The sequence below is a fragment of the Anser cygnoides genome, chromosome 2, assembly GCF_040182565.1.
Source record: "Anser cygnoides isolate HZ-2024a breed goose chromosome 2, Taihu_goose_T2T_genome, whole genome shotgun sequence".
In the NCBI taxonomy this organism is placed as follows: domain Eukaryota; kingdom Metazoa; phylum Chordata; class Aves; order Anseriformes; family Anatidae; genus Anser; species Anser cygnoides.
In genome coordinates, this window is record NC_089874.1 from 37,954,635 (window position 1) to 37,974,038 (window position 19,404).

The 19,404-nt window shown below is 40.9% G+C and overlaps 1 protein-coding gene and 1 long non-coding RNA gene across 11 annotated transcripts in view; one reads left to right on the forward strand and one right to left on the reverse strand.

Moving 5' to 3' along the window:
* Nucleotides 1-17,994, reverse strand: DAZL (deleted in azoospermia like). Of its 5 annotated transcripts, none has more exons than XM_048070306.1 (11): nt 17,935-17,994; nt 12,757-12,891; nt 12,396-12,487; nt 10,950-11,001; nt 7,415-7,481; nt 6,955-7,088; nt 5,510-5,587; nt 4,896-4,946; nt 2,490-2,594; nt 1,703-1,801; nt 1-926 (listed from the first exon to the last, which is right to left on the reverse strand). In XM_048070306.1, exons 1-11 carry the CDS (start codon nt 17,977-17,979, stop codon nt 873-875), a joined length of 912 nt encoding a protein of 303 aa, XP_047926263.1. In that variant the 5' UTR covers nt 17,980-17,994; the 3' UTR covers nt 1-872. The 5 variants fall into 5 exon arrangements, with proteins under 5 accessions (XP_047926263.1, XP_047926265.1, XP_047926262.1 ...); XM_048070308.2 differs by lacking the exon at nt 17,935-17,994 and adding an exon at nt 17,579-17,753; XM_048070305.2 differs by lacking the exon at nt 17,935-17,994 and adding an exon at nt 17,408-17,546.
* Nucleotides 16,210-19,404, forward strand: part of LOC106030260 (uncharacterized) — a 14,620-nt gene continuing 11,425 nt past the window's right edge. For 5 of the 6 annotated variants that reach the window (XR_010829208.1, XR_007165673.2, XR_007165674.2 and 2 more), the window contains exons 1-2: nt 16,966-17,097; nt 18,397-18,462. This is a non-coding gene — a long non-coding RNA (uncharacterized lncRNA). Of the gene's footprint in view, nt 16,507-16,965; nt 17,098-18,396; nt 18,463-19,404 lie in introns of those variants that run through there. The other variant, XR_010829209.1, reaches the window with a different exon arrangement.

A 19,404-nucleotide genomic window follows, 5' to 3' on the forward strand; every position in this document is an offset into this window, starting at 1 on the left:
TCAGAATAAAAAATTTATTTTTTAATCGTTTCAAAATACATGACTAAAATCTACATAATTATTATTAAAATATGCTTACAAGTATTCTTTGATTAACAGTTTGCATCAAAGTTAGGAATATTTTAAATGCAGTATTTTCTCACAATTTTAAGATACAGGCATTGCTAAAATTTTTCCAGTAAAAAAAGCATACTCCTCTGAGTAGCCAATATAGCTAACTACATTTTTGCATCTTAAGTTACACACAGGAATTTTAGGATTCTCTTAATTACTTTCCCAAAACTAATAGTGATGCTTCAAGACTGAAGGTACATAAACTGTCATTAGTGAACATAATGACATTGATTAGGTAGTCTGAAGAGAACCAGGACTTAAAGGGCTTCATTTGAGTTACATCTTGATGTCTTCTGTTCCACTGATTAAGAGCTCAGTTTTAAAATACTACCTCTTGGACAAGTAACTGCTTCAACTTTTAAAATAAGAGGTAACTGGTCGATGTTAGTAACTTAAATTGTGGTTTAAGAAAAACTAAGTCTAACATGCAACAAACTGTACCTTAAAGCTCAGAAGAAAATCCACATGTTACCAAACAAACCAACAGTGTTTTTGCCATATAAACTCTTTTAAAGTTAGCATTCCAGTTAGTTAGCAGAGGAAACATGCAAACTAGTAATAAAACCTGGAAGTGTTTCAACTCTTACAACTTTAAACTTCAAGCAAAATTAACTATTGGAACAGGTAAAATAGGAACACGAACATCAACTTGAAGCAACTTTCTGAAAGAGGTTACACTACTTTACTACACATCTTACTAAACTCAACTGTAGGAACATCAAGGTAACAAGTTTAGGCTCTTTCCAAGTCTTCGTTGATTAAACACTTTTGAGTACTGCTCTTCCTTTTCTGAAGTGATGCGCCCGCCTCTCCTGGAATGGAAGAGACAAAAAACCATGTTTCTAGGTAACAGTTAAAATGAAGCAATTGAAGTTTCACAAGTTATCTCAAGACATTCTGTGCACTATTTACTCCCCTCTGAAACTGTCCAATACAGCTTCTGTATTTCTGGTTCAGAGTACAGGTGCCTAGTTCACGTGTCTATCCTTTTAAAGGAAAGCAGCAGCAAAATCTAAAATGAAACTTTAAAACCCTAATACATAATATAAGTTGAAGACCACTGTGAATGTAATCAGAAACCAGAATTCTACCAAGACTGAATATATGTAGCAAGATTTCATTCATACATGATGACCAGGTACTGACCTGGACTACAACTTATTGGTTAAAATGTAGACAATTTACATGAAGTATAAAAAGCCATCTACAGTGGGTATTTAACTGGTGGAAGGAAACCAACATTTAAACTCAGGATCCTCTAAACAAGGGAGTATAACTTGCTTTCCTTTCAGCAGTTTTTGAGGAATGATTAGCTAGTCTTAAGCTCTAAACATACAAAAGTTGACTGTTCTGCAGATTTTATGCAGTCTTGTATCAATTCACTTAAATCCACTGAATCCCATTTCAACACTTGTTTCCAGCACTTGTTTGTAGTATTAATCAATTGAGAGCCAACTATTCAAAAACATCTGAGCATGTACAAAAAATTCAAATGGAAGTACAGAAATATCCCTTTGCCTGTATTGTATCCTGTATGTTGAAAATTTTAAGCTTGTTTTAGGGGTTAAAGTTTGCTTTCACTACATACCTTAAAGTAGTCTTCTTGTGATACAAAGGTGTTCCTCAGACGATTCTCAGGATTAAACAGACAGGATACTACCGTTTGTATGCTCCTGTCCACAGACTTCTGAAATACAGTTATAGATACATCTATAACAACACTGATTTTATCAGTTACCCACTAGCAGCAGTGCAGGTGTCACAGGGTTTATTCTGCATTCAGGATTCCTCTCAATTCTCTTTTCCTGAGCTCCTTCTTTGAATGCTGTTAACCGGTATTATTGCCCTGAGTTATTCATAACGTAACAGTTTTTAACAGTGGCATGCCAGTTCAGTTGTGGAAGAGGCTGACACACCAGAAAAATGAAGTCTCCTTCACAAAATGGAATTGTTGGCCAAATAGAGGTAGCTTTCAACACAAGAAAGCAGAGATGGGAGTAAAAGACTTCACCCATTCAAATGCTTTGAGACTCAAATCTGCTTAAAAAAGGAGGAGCTGCAACCCAATATGCCTTCTTAGGTATCTGCAATTTTCCTGCAATTCCCAGCAGATCAAGTAAAACCTGGTCACTTTGATACATTTTATACATACCTCAATTCTACAGACTAGTACTCAGTTTCGCTAAAGCAGGAGAGGCTTCTGAAGTTGTATGCAGGAATCAGTGGATTAGACAGGTTGAAGTGGTGACTGTAACCTTCATTTCTAAGAAATGATCCAGAGGACTTCTTCACCAAGCCATATAACCCCTTACACGCAAATACCTGGGAACATGACTCATGTCAACAAGTTTTAAGAACTTACTTTAAGAACTTACCTTTTGTGGACTGTTACTAGACGACTGTGTGGGCTCTGGAACAACACATTCTGTCTGTATAAATTCAGGATCCTCACTGTAGTGATAGTTGACTGAAGTATAAACCTGCATATTTTTAAAGTAAGGCAGTATTTCAGTAACACTGGGAGAACATGCATAGCTGGATTGTCATTGGTCCTCACCCCACAAGCTGTGTCAGCTTTATCCTTCTGATACTCTACAAGTGAAGGGAAACAGTGTATGCTGACCTGTTTTATGAAGACATTATCTCTTTCCAGAAAGGGTATATTCTAATAAATGTCTTTCCTCCCCACTGTAATCACTTGAGAGCTGCTCCCCAAGCTGCTTCTTCCGTGTATGGGTTTTGTTGTCAAATGTATTGAGCAATTAAGGCATTTATTGAAAATTCAAGACAATGAGCAGGTAACTTCAAGAGATTCATCACTAATCAAACAGAAAAAGAAAGGGAAGGAAAATATCTACTACCATTGCCCTTCCAAGAAGCTGTATTTCTCTACACTTAAACTCAGTTCCTTACTTGTACGGAGGTTCCTTTTTGTAATATATTAGTTTAAATTTTTGTCAACATGTAAGGAAGTTTAGAAACCCACAAGCACTTTTACAGCTTCTTTAAAACTCTCCCCTCTTCCCACTGTTTATAAATGCAATGTTGCAAGCAGCAACCTAGTATAGAGTCTTACTGCAAGAGCCAGGAGGATGGTGAAACAGTTACCATTCATGGAATCATCCTTCCAGGAAGGATAAATAGCTTTTAAATCTATTTTTAACAGGATCTCAACAGCAACAGGATTAACCGTTCTCACTTTTTACAGACTCTTTCCCTGGCAGACAGATTTACCCAGCCTTGGCAATTGTTTTCAGTTTCTTGCAGCATCACTCTTAAGAATGTTATTTGTGATTATACACAGGAGGCACCACAATGCACACTAGCTGACACTCCCCAAATTAATTCAACACTGAAGTTGTAATTTTGATCTGGTATCGTGATACAAGGAAGCCTGTATCACTGGCAGACTACTTCTGAGCACCATCCCTAGCCATGAAAACGTGCATCTGACCTCATCACAACTACTGCATTCCACATACAATTGGAAATGTGGATTACCCAAATGGACAGGTATAAGCATCAAACTGAAGGCTGAAGTTTCCTACCACCTCATGTGGGTGTTCTCTTTTGAGTCTGTAAAAATACAGAAAGATGCTTAACCAAGTTCTAGACTAGCTGTCCGCTCATATAATCAAACAGAAAAGTCTACAGGAAATGATTATGCACACCTGCTATAAACTCTTAGGCTTGCTACCATTTAATTGTTAACTCTTGGGTTTTGGGTAGTCCTGTGTGGAGCCAGGAATTGGACTCAAAGATTCTAGCCCCTTCCAGTTTGGGATGTTCTGTGGTTCTACAGCACAGCTGTTTCATGTTCCTTGATGTTATTCAACAAAAGTTATTTCAGACCAACAGGGTAAAAATCAGTATTTCAGCTACTTCTAGATTCTTTCAAGTCTGTTTCTGACCCCATTAAAGCAAAGATACACCCTCACTAATAGGAATATGGACTTCCCACAAAAAGAAAAAGGCTGCTTCTCTGCTGAGAAGCTGAAAACAAAGCTTAGTATACATGATTTGAAGTGGGCAGGAATAAAGTCTAAGAGAAAATTGTCCAACAAATGCAGGCAGCAGTATCTATATAAAGTTCAACTTTCTACATTGCTCCCCACCACCCCCACTTACCTTGTAAACACAGTCTATACAGATCTGCTGGGAATTACCTTGAGAGTCATTAGCTCTTAATAGAACAGTACTAAAAATACAGTATTATGCCTGAGGAACATAAATACACATAAAAGTTTAAGTTCCAATGACAATCCTGTTAAAGAAATACTGTGTAATTTTCTTCTTGTGAATGCCCCTGGTTTGAAGTCACAAAAAGCAAATTTCCTTACAAACTATCTGCATCACCTACAGTCTGTAGCATCCTGGCAAACTGTTTGGAAGCTCTTGAGCCAAAAAACAATATTGTTAAGATGAATATTTTGAAGTCTTATGAATTTACAAAAAATTCAGAATAAGCAGCAATATTTTATAGATCTTAAAAAAAGATTGTGTGTCAGTATTATTTCTCCTTGGTCTTTTCGCAAAGAGCCAATTCTGTTCCATACTAAAATTCCATGTTTCTGTGACCAGAATGTATGTAGTAAAGCCATAGAACAGGTAGTTCTATTCTGCCATACATCTCCTAAATACTGTGTCAGTAGAAGGTTCTGAACAACTATCTAATGTCAGCCACTACAGATCTGCATAGACCAGATTCCACAAAGTTCTGGTGAACAGCATGATATTTTAAGCATGGTGCTGGCAAAATACTGTGTTAATTGTAGACTTACCGGAGGCATAATATAATTTCTTTGCTCCCCAGGAACCCATTGTGGTTGAACCTTAAAGAAGAATTGAAGAACAATCAGCTTTTACCTATTCTTTTCCTACACAGGTGGTATAACTGCTCAGTAAGAGCATATACACACACAACATTTCACACCTTGAGTTTTTAATCCAAGGCATTACAGACTGTAAGCTAGCAACAAGAATATGAACCCCATCCTTTCATAAACTTATTGCCACTGCAGACTTAGCACAGCCATGGAAAGAACCACAAACCACGATGTGCTTCAATAAACAGACCATGGATAGTCAAGAAATCAGGTGGAACACATGGCACCTGTATACTGAGTACAGGGTAAATGCACATTCCTGGACAATAGCTCTCTGCTGTTAGTTTATTTGGCATTAAGATTGAACTCTTACTATCTGAATGCAAAACCAACTCTAAGTGATCATTCTTTAGAATCGAATCTTGCCACTATTCAATATTATCAGCACTCATTTAATGACATGAAACAGACCTGTTTAATTCCCTTAAAAGGTGTTTTTTTTTTCTAAACCACCTATAGCACTTAGACTCCCAACAACCTTTATGCTCCTACTTTAAGGAATTACATACCTGATAGTTGTAAGCTGGCTGATATCCTACAGGAACTTGCTGCTGTATCAATAAAGCTGGGGAGCTGTACGGATATGTCTGCAAAATAGATTTTTTTTTATAAAAACAAGTTTGAATAAAGAAAAATGGGATATTTATAAACATATTTATAAAACTGGTGAAAAATGTGTAGTCACTGTTACTAAAATTCCTGTTTCAGATTAGCTTCATTACTTAAAAGCAACACTTATAAATTTCCCATGGAACTTCAGCGCTCTAGGCATTAAAATAATCCTATAGAAGTCAGACCCTGAATTGTACTGTATGGCTAAAACTCCTAAATCTATGTGTACCTGATCTTTTAAGTCACTTGAGAAATATAACTATTCCCATAAATTTTCTAAAGTAGACCTGAAACAAACCATTATTTCATGGTAGTTGAACTACATCCTGAAGATCAGTTTCTTAGAGCCAAAGGCAAGTATTAGAATTTAGACAATTTCCCAGCATTTCTTTGCTGCAAATATTTTGACAAAATGTTAACCTGGAACCTTATCAGCTTCTTCAGGGAATAGTTAAAGGTACATTCCAGCACTTAAGAGAATTAATTCCTCCTACGCTGTTTCACTTCACCAAACCTAGAGAATCAGCAGAAGCGCTCATATCAAGCTCTGACTTGGAGTATATTTGCAAGTCATTACAGCTTGTGCATTCTCAATCGCTTCACAGAAAACAAACAGAACAGAATCCAGCAGCTTGTAATTAATATTGCCCCATTACATTGCCACACAATACAGGGTTAATAAGTGATGAGACCATACCCTGGAAATCCTCCTAGTTATATTTTCAGTACAGGACTCATTAGTCTGCCTACACCTCCGTAGGAATGCTTATCCCTCATCCCAAAGGGCCAATAAAGTGATGTTCTGCAGACACACTGTGTTATTGGTATCTGCTGTGACCAGTGCAAGCGTCCCTAACAAAGGCAACAGTTCTAAAACAAGAATTTGTTTGGCAAGGAGGAAGGTTTACCACAGCCATTTTCTGGTTCCATAATTTAAAAAATACATTTTAGTGCTTGCAGTTTATTTTGAGGGAAGGAAGCAATACAGTACGTATCTGGAGGACGCACTTGATTTGTGAAGTTGATCTGTGACAAGTAACAAGACCACTGAAGAACTGTTAATTCACTCCCGTACCTTCAACAGTTATTTTCAAAATAAAGTGTGTAATCTCCCTGCATTTTGTTTTATTCAGTGAAGCAATCTCTTTATAAGTCATTTTCAGGGCTGTTTGCATTCTTTTAAAGCAATTTTAAGTTAGGAGCTTCTTCACTAGGAAAGGCAATACAAAAATGAGCAGGTAGGAGAAGACTGGCATCTCAATACATATTCCAGAAGTTGATGTGCTTACATTTTCAAAAACACTTAAACACGATTCCAGATCAGAGGCATGAATAGCCTTACCTGTACATATTGAGTTAGTGGGCTCACCACAGCTGGAGGCTGCATGTAGGTCTCTGTACTTTGATTACTCCATACACTATGGAACTGGGGGGCAGGAGGATTGAAAACTAATGGCCTCGGTTGCACATAAGAACCTTGTTTTAAGGCAAAGGAAAAAGTATAAAGACATTTTAATGAGTGTTTCATTGGTTAATTTGAATTCAAGTTTAACCATTTTGAGTCTTAGATTCAGCTCTATTAATTGTATTGCAACTTCAGATAACATTACAGATTGTGCTGTCAACCTGAGGTCATTCTTAGTATCCAAGCTGCACATAAATAGTGATGCCATAAAATTCAAAACTGAAGTTTAATTATAATATATACATTGCAACAGATAAGGGAATTGCAATAATTGTATTTTTCTTCATCGTATAATTAAGAAAAACTAAACTTGTGATCTGACTTCATATATACTTACACAAATTTTGTTGTTTTCTAATCGCTGGCCCCAGTTTCAGCTTTTTGCCATGGAAGTTGATTTGTGACTGAAAAATAAGTTATTCCATAAGCTGGGGAATCAGTGAGGTGGTTGGTTGGATTTTAAAGAGACTGTACTCTATTTCTAACACCACAGTATCAGCAATTCACAGGCAGGCTCAAAAAGCCTCCATTCTCCTCTCCCCCTTCAACAGCTTACATCTTTTACCTTTAATTCCCTGCAGTCCTCTCACCACACCCATGTGTCTACTCAGACTTCCCAAACCCATTATTCTGCTACCTACTACTTTGAAGATACACATCAGTAAATTCCAGCCTTCATTTGGTTTTACACATTAAGTATGTTGAGACAGAATGACATGGAGCCTAGGTTCTCTGGAAACCTATTTACATGGCCGCTTACCCTCCTTCCCACAAACCTTCTAAAATGCTTCACTTCCACATTAAGAGCTGTTCTCCCAATATTAAAGGAAATAGGCTAAGCACTACTGTTTACCTGCACATTACCTCGTTCTCCCTAGGGAAGTTTTCACATCTTCCTGCAGAACATCCTTCAGACATACTGCTTCAAGGCTATTTTACCAAAAGCATCTATGCAGCACACAGACTAACCACTAGTGGAAATGAAGTATGGTTCACATGTTCCTCAAGTACCTGAACCCAGAAACACAAGCTTTTGAAAGGCTTTTAGACAACATAGCTGGAAGCACTCCTCAGTAGTCAGCCAACACTCAGAGACCCGCAACTTCTCATTCTGCAGGTTCTGTCCAAATGCTAGTTCACACTGAAGGCAGAATTTCAGACATTCAATGATTAGTACTGTTTTTCCAGCACAGCATCTTGGATTACAATGAAAGTTGCAGGCAGCTTCCCTCCCTGCAGAAACAGAAGTCTGTATTCTTCAATGAAACCGCTTGGCTTGAAGCCTGAAACATTCCCTGGTGGGTGCAGGCTGAAGTGGCCTTACTGATATCATCCCTACACTTCAAAGTCTATTTGGACTGACTGTAAGAGGACCTGTACAATTTTTTTCCCCAGGAGATTGTGGTTTATGGTTTAAGTCTAGCGTACAGAAAGCTGCTTTAGTACATGGATTTATGCAGGTTGTTTATTCAAGCACTCATGAACTTCTCCACACAGTACTTTCAAAGGAAAAACCCACCTCAGATGGTTCTCATTTATCATCTTTGCCAAAACAGTGGCAAGAAGCTTACCTATGAAGGTGTGAGCAGCACACACTACTTAAAATAGGTACTCAGTTATAGTTCAGAGGGCTACACTGACATTGTACAAATAAATCTTTTGTCAGAAATCAAAGAACTGTTTGCCTCCAATTAACACTTACTACCAAACACTGAAGTCAGTATTAGGTGCAGATACATAGAGAATTTAGACAGACCATCTCAGGCAACACTTAAGGATTTGCCTGCTTCAGAGGAAAACACAGTTTGTAATTTACCTAACATCCCACTAAGCTTTTTCTCCAATTTCTACTGTCTTTATTTCACTGTTGATTGTAAAAATAATCAAAACAGGTAGAATAAGTGAGATAGAAAGAATCCTATCTGGTCATCTCCTCATAATGAGATCTAGAATAACAAATCATTGGCAGAAAAAAGAGGGGAAATGTTCCAAATCAGTAGGGTTACCTAACTCGTTTGACAGTTTGTTGGTTTTTTTTTTTTTTGCTCCCACAGTCCTAGTCCTGTTGTGCCCAGAACCCTGCAACCCCCCTTTCAACCTAAGCAAAGGAAGCTCTTGGAACACAGATCTCCCCCTCAAAGCAGAAGGTTCCACACTGCACGCGGGTACAGGTTCACCATGGACCGCAGCAGTTACAGATGGAATTGGATCTGAATCAGAATACTTCAGATACTGCCAGGTTGCACAAAACTAGAGAGCAGGGCATGTAAGTACAGGTATCTAGAGCATTTCTAATCACATAGAAGCTCTGCTGTGTTCATTCACATAAAGCAAGGAGAGCAGTCTGTACAGAGAAGGCCCAAAATGGTTTATCAAGGTGATCTCTGCACATGCCTTGGAGCTCCAAAACAGTGCTCACTCTCCCCCTTTTATCATTCACTCCAGGAGTCAGCATCTCTAAATTGGTATCTGCACATGCTTCCTAGTGACAGGGCAGTAACAGTTATTTGTACAGCCTGTACACCTGAAATTTGCACCGAAGAAAACCAGCCACAGGCCTCTGGGTTTTCTTAGACCTCGTGTATAAAGTCGCATCAGTGAGTACTGCGAATAGAGATGCACTGAAGGCTTTGAGACTTAGAGAAGTGCACACAGAGCATCAGCAACATAAATGGCTCAACTGATAATACTATTCAAGAGGCCTCTGCAGAGGTTGCTGCCTCAAGAGCAAGCATTCTACACCATTCTACTAAAATAAATGTAACCCATGGTAAAAGCTAGAGGGTATTCTCAGAAAGTCAGTTGCTTGATACAGCAGTATTTTTGTCATCACACCATGGAAGTTAAAGAACAGTAAGCTTTTGATGTCTCTTAGTGAGAGTTAAGAATGTCCTGTTGGAGTTTCACTAGTTTTCCCTTTGTCAAAATGTTTTCTCTCTTCCCCTATAGGAGCTGTATAGCCAGCAAACACAGCTGAACATAACACTGAAAACTGCATCTGGCATACTTATCAGGGGTTGCCCTTAAGATCCACTTCCCTGTCTGATAGCTTCAGAAACAAGTAAGAAATTGTTCAGCCTCCAGGGAAAAAGGAATTTTCTGAAGCAAAGATTCCAGTGAAACAAACACTGAAATGTTATTTTCAGTTATTGCACTCAGGTTGGGAATGGAGATGGGGAACAAAGCTTTGCCAGTTGTTTGGGACCTACTAAAATCTACCAGAACCAAATAGAGTTTTACCTTAGAAGTGCTGACTAGCTTACAATAGTTAAGCTTTTAAATATTTCTCCAATACCAAGATCTAAGCACAGAAGGGCTGTAACAGTTCTATCCCTTTATCTCCTGCACAAACTACAGGGAAACCATGACATGTTAGCAGTTGAATCTTATAGCCTAGCAGCCTTAGAAAATACCTGCACATCAGCTAAAGCCCAAATGCATAAATACTGTAAAAGAAAATCATACTTCAACTGCTGAGACTGCAATAAGAAACGAATGCTGTGTTTTCCGTATTACTGTTATTCCCAATGAAGCTCACAGAAGTAGAGTTCTATGATAATCATCCAATAAAGAAAGCAAGCAGCTGAAAAACATGAGGCTTTCAAGCAATAAGCAAGTAAGAATGACTAGGAAGAAAATGATATGAGACTTCAAATCACACCAAGGCTAGGACTACATTCATTTTCTTTCTGACTTAAATATACAAAGATCATACTGCAACAGCAACAGATGTTTTAACAGGTTTACTTTTGGGGCAACTCTAATCTTTACTTGCCCTAATTTACTCTATGGGGTAGATGACTGTTTCCCCTGAACATGCCTAAGCCTTCATACAGAAACTTCTTCATGTAATTTAGATGTAAGGAGCTTACTTCTACTATTTTCTGAACATCCACATTGTCCAGGAATGATACGAATCCATACCTGAAAGCAAAAACAGATAATTCAATAACCAGCAGCTAAAACAAATCCGAGTCTAACTTATTTGAACAAAACCAGTTAAAAGCATTAACTATGTGCCAGGTGCGTTATTCTGAAGTATATTCCAAAGTATCAGGTAGGACATTGATGTTCAATAATTCAACAAGAAAATGCATTTACTGCTAACTAACAGCATACACTACTGGGCCAAACGACAGGAATTAAATGCTAGTTTCTATAACACTATGAAGTCAATTTAAAGGTTATCCTCTCATTTCTGTTACTCAAATGAACGCTGTTGTTGACATTACTAGCATCAGAAAGTGAAAAGCTCCTTTAATTAGTGATGTACCAAATTTTGTATTTAGCGCAGAGGTTTGGATGAAAGGAGACACTACATAGACAGTGACACCAGTGGGGGATGTGATTCCAAAAGAGGCTTTCGGTTTATTCCACTACTCCCTAGTTTATATCTAAGCCTGTAATATGGAAATACTCAGTTTCAGAGAATTATAGAAAGAGTAGTGTCAATCAATGGAGTATGCCAATTCACTATCAATAATCAGGACATACAACTGCAGTAAATACACTTTGGAATACTCCAAGTCCCTTGCTAGTTAGTTGTCATTGAGAACAGTATTTTCAGCTCATTCATTACTACGTATATCTAGGGGAAAAGACATGCAACTTTTTGGAATCTGCTCATAGAATCAGAAAAAAATTGAGTGGGAAGGACCCTCCAGAAGAAGTCTCCCTCTCAAAGCAGGACTAACTTCAAAGCTCTGAGAGCTTCCCAAGAACAACTGGGCACGGCCCTAAGCATCCTCACTTGAAAGTTCTGTAAGACAGACTGCTAAGTTTTTCCATACATCTGGTCAGAATTCCCCTTGCTCTAAACTTCTACCGCCTCTTAGTTTCGCCCTTCATGCCGAGGAGTTTGGTTCTCTAACCTATCCCTGAGCATCCAAAGAGTGCAGCCTGATTGCCCTGAAGGAAGCCTACCCCTTCTCTCAGTCAGTGTAGCATCACCACAGTGAACTCTCTTTGTATTTATTATTGTATTTAACTACTACAGTTATGAGTCAGAACTTCATCCTGTGAAAGAACAGCCTGCACAAGCATTCTACAAGTTTCATGATTTGCTTCCATTTGTTAAATGACAATAAGGCTATTTTCCCTGTACAGATACACTGGAGACTATCTGACTAAGTGTAAGATTATACAGATTTAGGGTCAATCTAGATTTACATTTTACTGCTTTATAATTCACCACAACAGAAAACTACAACTACTGTTAAAAAGGCTTAAGCATTTCAAGTGGGTTGCTAAGTGTCTGCTCACATTATCTACATCAGAATTACACCCACATACGCAGCAACTATCCACATTCTACTCACCCTTTAGAAACACCAGTCCTGTCAGTGATTATTTTCACCTCTTTCACAGCACCATATCGTTCAAAGTAACTCCGAATTTCTGCTTCATTCATCTAAAAGAAACAAAGTTTTGAACTTCTACAGACATATTCAATTGTTTAGATTTAAAGCAGAAGTATCAGTCTTAAATCCATCTCCCACTGTTCTCAAAAAATAAGCTTATCTACCCGTTTCAAAATTCTCTTAAAATACTGGAGTTTTTTAAGATTACTAAAAGATATGGGTAAAAAAATCTTTAGCTCAACTCCAAGAGTAAAAGTTCCTATTCCCTTCCCACTAAAGTGCATTATACACATCTTAAAAATTAAAAGTATATAAATACCCTTATATCGATTCCACCAACAAAGACTGTATTTGGCATGATTTTTCCTTCTGGTAAAACATATCCTTGACAGGTTGTTGACAAATTGGTATTATCTTCTGAGATGCTTGCACACTGCGCTTCTGCATTTGCAGACTGAAAAAAATTAAAACAAGTATTTCAGTCAGGTTATAGTACACTTCTAGATAGGGCTGCAACTTCCTATAGATATAGGTTGAGATCACAAATACCAGTAGCACCTTTCCAATCACTTAAAGGAAGTAGAGTTTATCTACTGCAAATAGAATATTTATCTTGACAAAAGTTTGAAGCATCTCTGAAGTTTCAAACCTCAACTCTAGACCCAAACCAGGCTACATTACGTCGTCTTGCCCAACTAGAAGCTTCATGACCAGTGTTGCTACTACCAGATAGACATACAGTGAAAACTCCAAAATCAGTAATTTCAGAACTTTACAAAATTCCTTTCAGATGTAAACAGAAAACTGCTAAGTTCTTTGAAGACAACCTACTGTGAATAGATTATGCAACAGAGCAAAGTCCATCATATTCCTGGTCACAGGTTTTAAACGCTCAAGCTTACAAACAGGCTTGGAGCACAGACACAGGGTTGTAACACAACTTGTCAATAGGAAGGTAACCAGATCTCAATGGAACATTCACACATCAGAAAACAGATGTAATGAATTTGACTGAAGATGAACGTGAACAACTACAGACTTGTTACCAAGCACTCTACACCAAAGCAGGATGCTAAACATGCATTGCACATAGAAAAGAACCACAAAGAACGTTAAGATTAGTGCAACTACAGTCATGATGTGCTTTGCACACCCAGACTTCACACGCACCCTTTTGGCCTGAAAAGGTGTCACAGCCTTGAAGTTAAGGATTCATTCAGTGCAGAGGAAAGAGTATACCCAATTACTGTTTGTTGAGGTAACTGTTCAGACAGACGAACAATTCCACTTCTTGTTAATGATGCTGCCAAGACGTGCTCCATACTCTGCCTAAGGTCTGAAGTGCATTTAAAAAAGGTATTTACAAGAACTGAAGTACAACATGGGCACCTGAAACTTCAGCCCCTCATCTTCTCTCCTGAATGAATGGTTCTAGCCACATGCCATGCTCTTCCTAGCTATTAGAAGAAACTACTCTGAGCACCTCAGTGTTACTCATCCCTCTGTATTAATTCATTTTAAAACATTAGTAAGCCTTTCCTCACAACTCAGCTGGTGTGGCATTATTCCTATTTCAGATATTCAGATCTTTTGATTATGTAGCCATAGTTATTGATGCTTTGAAACCTAATCACCTGCAATAGCTAGCACCCAATTTTTCAATGGAACAATTCACATGTTCACTGCAATTGTTTAAACTGCAGCTGTGAGTGATCAGTATACACTCAACTTAGATACCCAGTAAGGGAGTGAGAAAATTACAAGAACCAAACCATGTGGCACATGATTCAACCTGCAATTAAGCAAAACCAAAACTAGAATTTGGCCCTCCAGAAGTGTGATTTCAGTGTGACTGAACCAAATTAGCACCACGCTATCCCTAGAAGGCAGAGCTGAATCAAACAATCTTCTCACTCCTCCTTAGCACAAGTTCAACAGTTCCCAGTTCAAATTAAGCTGGCATAACTCAATTTTGCAAAAAAAAGATTAACATTAAGTGAACAGTTTTTGACCACATCAGTATTCTGCTATTTTAGACAAGGGAATCAGCCTACTGTGCTATCAGAAAAGCACTAGCTCCACCTCAGAATCAACGGATGCAAAAGGTGAAATGGAAAAGATCCAGCCTCTTCTGAGAGGCAATAAGCCATTAATTCAGTTCAATACCATCTCAAAGCTAGATCTTAGAGAGTATCTGAGTTCCTGAGTTCAATCACACCCAAGATACTCTTCTCATTATACTCTTACATCACTATGCTTTATACTGCTGAATTCTCAAGAGTTCTGTCTTCCAAGAACTCTGTTTACCCTCCAGTAAAGCTGGAGACCACATCTTCCACTGTTAGACAGCAGTACTGGTTGTGTAAGATTATTTCTATTGTTAACAGAAAAAGGGCAGTTCTCCCCCCTTCCTTCCTCCTGAACCAGGACAGCCCTTTCTACCACTGCACTAGGAACTGGATCTGACATTTCACAGGACAAAAATGGTAGTAGTTTTCAGACACATCCACATCCGATCCACGCTAGTTCTGTAGCTATGTAAACTCTTGTTTCTAGCTGAAAGCAGCACATGGGCAAGAACAAAGCAAGAGGACAGCACTTCCTCGGCTATGCCCCCACCTATAGAGCATTTGAACTAAGTCTGAGACCACAACTCCACAGCAACCTTAAGCTGACCTAACCATTGGCTTCTACTCTTCTTTCTTCGTGGATCTGTTTCAGCGACCAAGGTCAAAAGAAGGTATTCACTTTGTGTGGAAGTTCTCCAGCAATCTCAAACAGGGAACAGCTCACAGCACAGGCACCCAGGAGAGGCAGAATCACCACAAGAGCACAGGGTCAGCATTCAGATACTGCTGATATGCATGTAAGAGACTGCCTTGGCCGACATGGAAGTACCCCATTAGTTTCTCACAATAATGATGCAAAACAACTCAAAGAAAATACACTTTAACCCTTCTGCACATTAAATACCCAAAGGGGCAAACAGGTTACTGAGGCATTTTGACAAACTTTTCAACATCAAAAGAAATGCTTTAAGTTCAAAGAATGGTTTGGGTTGGAAAGGACCTTAAAAATCACTTAGTTCCAGCCTCCCTGCCATGGGCAGGGACACCTCCCACCAGACCAGGTTGCCAAGGGTCTTGGTCCAACCTGGCCTTTAACACCTCCAGGGATGGGGCATCCACAGCTTTTCTAGGCAAGCTGTGCCAGTCCCTCACCACCCTCATATTAAAGAATTTATTTAGAATAGCTCTTCTAGATCTACCCTCTTGTATTTCTCAGACCATAAAAATGAGCTACTGATGAATACACAGTAAAAAAGCCTTAATAGTATGAAGGTAGGAAACAAAATCCTCCTTTCAAAGTTACTTTTGAATTGACAGAAGTTTTGCATTATAGTACTGAAGACTTCCAACAAGGCATTACCCTTGTTTTACCAGCATAAAATGTCATTGTTTTACTACCTTATGTAGCCTTATGTACACATTTGTACTTTTATGCATGCTACAGGCAAGAAATGCTGCTGCTGAATCAGTGTCCAAAGACTAACCCACTTCCAATTCCTAAAACTGTAAGAAGGCTGAAATTGAGTTAGGTACTCTGAAGTTACAGCATTAGCCGAAGTGACCCAACCACTCAAAAATACCTCAAGTGGGGGATGATCTACCTCATTCATGAAGTACCTTGGAAAGCTAATTTCTACATGTGGAGAGGCTCAGCTGATTCAGCTTTCAACCTATTGGAATTAATTTTTTTCCCTTTCCCTCACCCCAAGGTGAAGTTAACCCTCCACATTGTGCAAACGCGTAACAGCTGAAGTGGGTTACGAGCATCACACCGACGTTCAGGGGAGGGAAACCTTCCCTGTCGGGCAGAGCAGGGCAGCTCCCTGACTTATCAGGCTGCTTCTGCCCTGACCTCACACGTCTTTATCTAAAAGAAGCGGGTTAAAGCCCCCCGAGCCCCGCCGCGCAGGCCGCCAGTTGCCATGGCAGCGCCGGGCAGAAGATGGCGGCGGGGCCGGCGGCGCGGCGCCCGGCGGGCACCAGGGGGAGCCCTCGGTCAGGTACTGCGAGCCGATAAGAACCGCGGGGGATAAAAAACGAGCCTTGAGAGGCGCAAAGTCGCACTTTTACGGTGCTGTCGAAGCGCCTGGGTTACAGTAGCGAATACCGTTCTTCAAATAAAAGCCCGAAAAAGAAAAAAATGTTTTGGGAAGTAACACGGCTGAGAGATTCAGCTGCCCGCCCCTCGGTTCCGCCGTGAGGGCACACAACCCCTCGGGTCTTCCACCAGTACTAAGTTTTTCTTTTAACATACCCCCATGGAAGGTACTCAGAACCATTCACTTAGAGCAGAGCTCTCTCAACTCCGAATCGCAGCAATTGCTGCCCAAATGCCCCTCAGTCACCCCGGGGCTCCGCTCCGGGCAGCACGGACAGCCTGCCACGAGCTCCCCCTTCACCGCCGCCTCTCCCGGCGTTTAACTCCACCAAATTCACCGCCTCCTCCGCCCAAACCGTGGGCCGGGTCACACAGAAACTTCTCGAAGACGGGAACAGCGCCGTGCACGCCGGCGGCGCCTGGCGAGGCCAGGCAGTAACGCGGCCGGCCGCCGGGAGCCGGCAGAGCGCCGCCAGCAGCAGCCCGGCGGCAGGTAAGCAGCCGATCCGAGCCCGAGGGCGTCAAGCCGAGCCCTAGCGGCGGGATGGAGCGGATCGCCACGACGGGCGCCCGGCCACACCGCCCCGGCACGGCCGCCACAAAATGGTCGCCCGCCGAGCCCTCGCCTGGCCGTGGCTGACGGAGGACGTTCCCCTCGCTCCCCAGCACAACCCCATTTCATTTTTCCTCGCGGCACGCCTAGAATTAACCCCCCCCCCCCGCCGCTTCCTCAGGTTTTAGAACCTTGAGGGTTATTAAAAATGACAGCGATGCCCTGGGGTCGCGCTACAAGGCGACGCTACCGCGGCTGAGGGGATCCCCGTGGCTCGGCCCAGGAGGGACAGGACCGGGTACTCAACCGCCGCCGCCATGCCCCGCCGAGGCTCCCGCAGCCCCGCCAACGGTCGCAGCCCCTCGCCTCGCCTCGCCTCGGCCGCGGTCCCGTCCCGTCCCTGCCTCCCCCCGCAACTCACCATCGTGCACCGGAGCCGAGGCAGCGCCCACACACTTAAAAACAAACGAGGCCGAGGCCTTTAAGACAAAAAAAAATAATAATACCAACTTCTGAGAACGCAAACTGGAGAAACTTTTTTTTTTTTTTTTTTTTTCTTTCTAACGGGGGGAGAAAGAGGCAACTCCCTCGGAGCCCCGCTCTTCCCCTTAAATACCCCTCGGGGGAAGGGGCGGGGAGGGGCCGGCCCCGGCCCGCAGCGGCGCGGTGCTCGTGGGGCCGCCGCGCTGGCGGCGTGAGGGCAGCGGCCGGTCCCTGGGGGGCTGGGGGCTTGGGGGCGGCCGAGGTGGTGAGGGACAGCTGAAGCGTTTTACCGACGTTTTCATGAGGCAATGTTCCGTGGATACTCCAAGCTGTTGCCATTACGCCTCAGTGCATGTGCTGAAAACCAGCCCGTTCTCTTCACTAGTCACTTAGGGCCTCTGTAGAAGGAAACATCTATGGAAGATGGCCTGTTTCTATGGCAATAACGTGCTTCTACTGGCCTCAAAGTCGGTTTTAAGTGTTTGTCTATACCTACCATTGCTTTCTTCTGTTGAGATCTAGGTTTTGGGAAGCTTCAGGGAGAGAATGTGGATGTTGTGACAAACTGTTGACTATGCCAGCTTACTAACTCTTTCGAAGTGTCAAGACTTGAATGAATAAGGAGAAAAAAAAATCCAAACCTAAACCGATCAACTGGAGTGCATAAAACAAGCAGGCCATTTTTTCACATGTGATTTTATTTGTTCTAATACTTGTGTCATTTTTTAAAATGTACCAAATGTGCACCTTTTTCAGATGCTGATACTAATGGTCAAAAGTAGACTGCTGCACTAGATACGCCTGGACCCAGAGTTGGTTTAGGTAATACCGATAACAAAGCCCATATCAAAAAAAGATGTATTTATGTTCATGGTATGAGGGATTTTGATAAAGCTAGTGGGGTTACTGTATTAGCTAAAGGTAAACACATTACATAGGCTTTCATACATCTAATGTCCTTTTACCTAAGTATAGAATCTCAGAATGGGCTGGGTTGGAAGGGACCTTACAGATCATCTAGTCCAACCACCCTGCCTTGGGCAAGGATATCTTTCACTAGAGCAGATTGCTCAGAGCTCTGTCCGGCCTGACAGTAATCACACGCTTCCAGTGATGGGGCACCTACAGCTTCTCCGGGCAACGTGTTCCAGTCTCTCACCACCCTCGTTGTGGAAAAAAAAAAAAGAGGTGCTCAACAATACAGTATGCTCTACAGTGCCGTATCAGATCTTTTCCATTTTTGCTTGAAATGGCTGAGAGCCTTGAAAAAGTACAACAATGAAGGGAAAATATTATATAACTCATAGATTCATACTTGATCTCAAGAGTGGCAACAGGTTTAGTACGCAATCTCTTAAGCACAAAAAGAGTAATTCTGTTTTTAATAACTCCTGAAACTAAAACTAATCTGAATACTCTAAAATAGAGCAGAAACCAGGTTGTTTTTTTGGGTTTTGTTTCCTTTTTAGCGGGGGAAGGGAAGCGGCTACCTTCTTTACACCTCTTTTATGGCCCTAACTAGAAGCATTCTGAAGGAGCAATTACCTCTTGTTTGCTGTTAAGTGGAAGATCACTGTTCTGGAAGTGGTGCTGCAAATACTATTTAAAAAAAAATCCTTTACCTTTTAGATAGCAAGATAGTTTTGAGACCTCTTTTTGAGAATTGAGAGCTTTTCTTGAGTATTTTTGTAAACAGAAACACAGAACGGTTGAGGTGGGAAGGGACCTCAGGGTCCTCAGATCCAACCCCCCCTGCTCAAGCCA

Bases quoted from the DNA above. Each gene is read 5' to 3' on its own strand.
- DAZL (XM_048070305.2), bottom strand. From the start codon at position 17,476: ATGGCGGCGGCGGTTGAGTACCCGGTCCTGTCCCTCCTGGGCCGAGCC. The intron at 12,488-12,756 runs GTATTTATATAC...TGTTTCTTTTAG, and splicing joins TTGGTGGAATCGATATAAGG to ATGAATGAAGCAGAAATTCG. The intron at 7,482-10,949 runs GTAAGCTCCTTA...CTTATTTTTCAG, and splicing joins ATGTTCAGAAAATAGTAGAA to TCACAAATCAACTTCCATGG.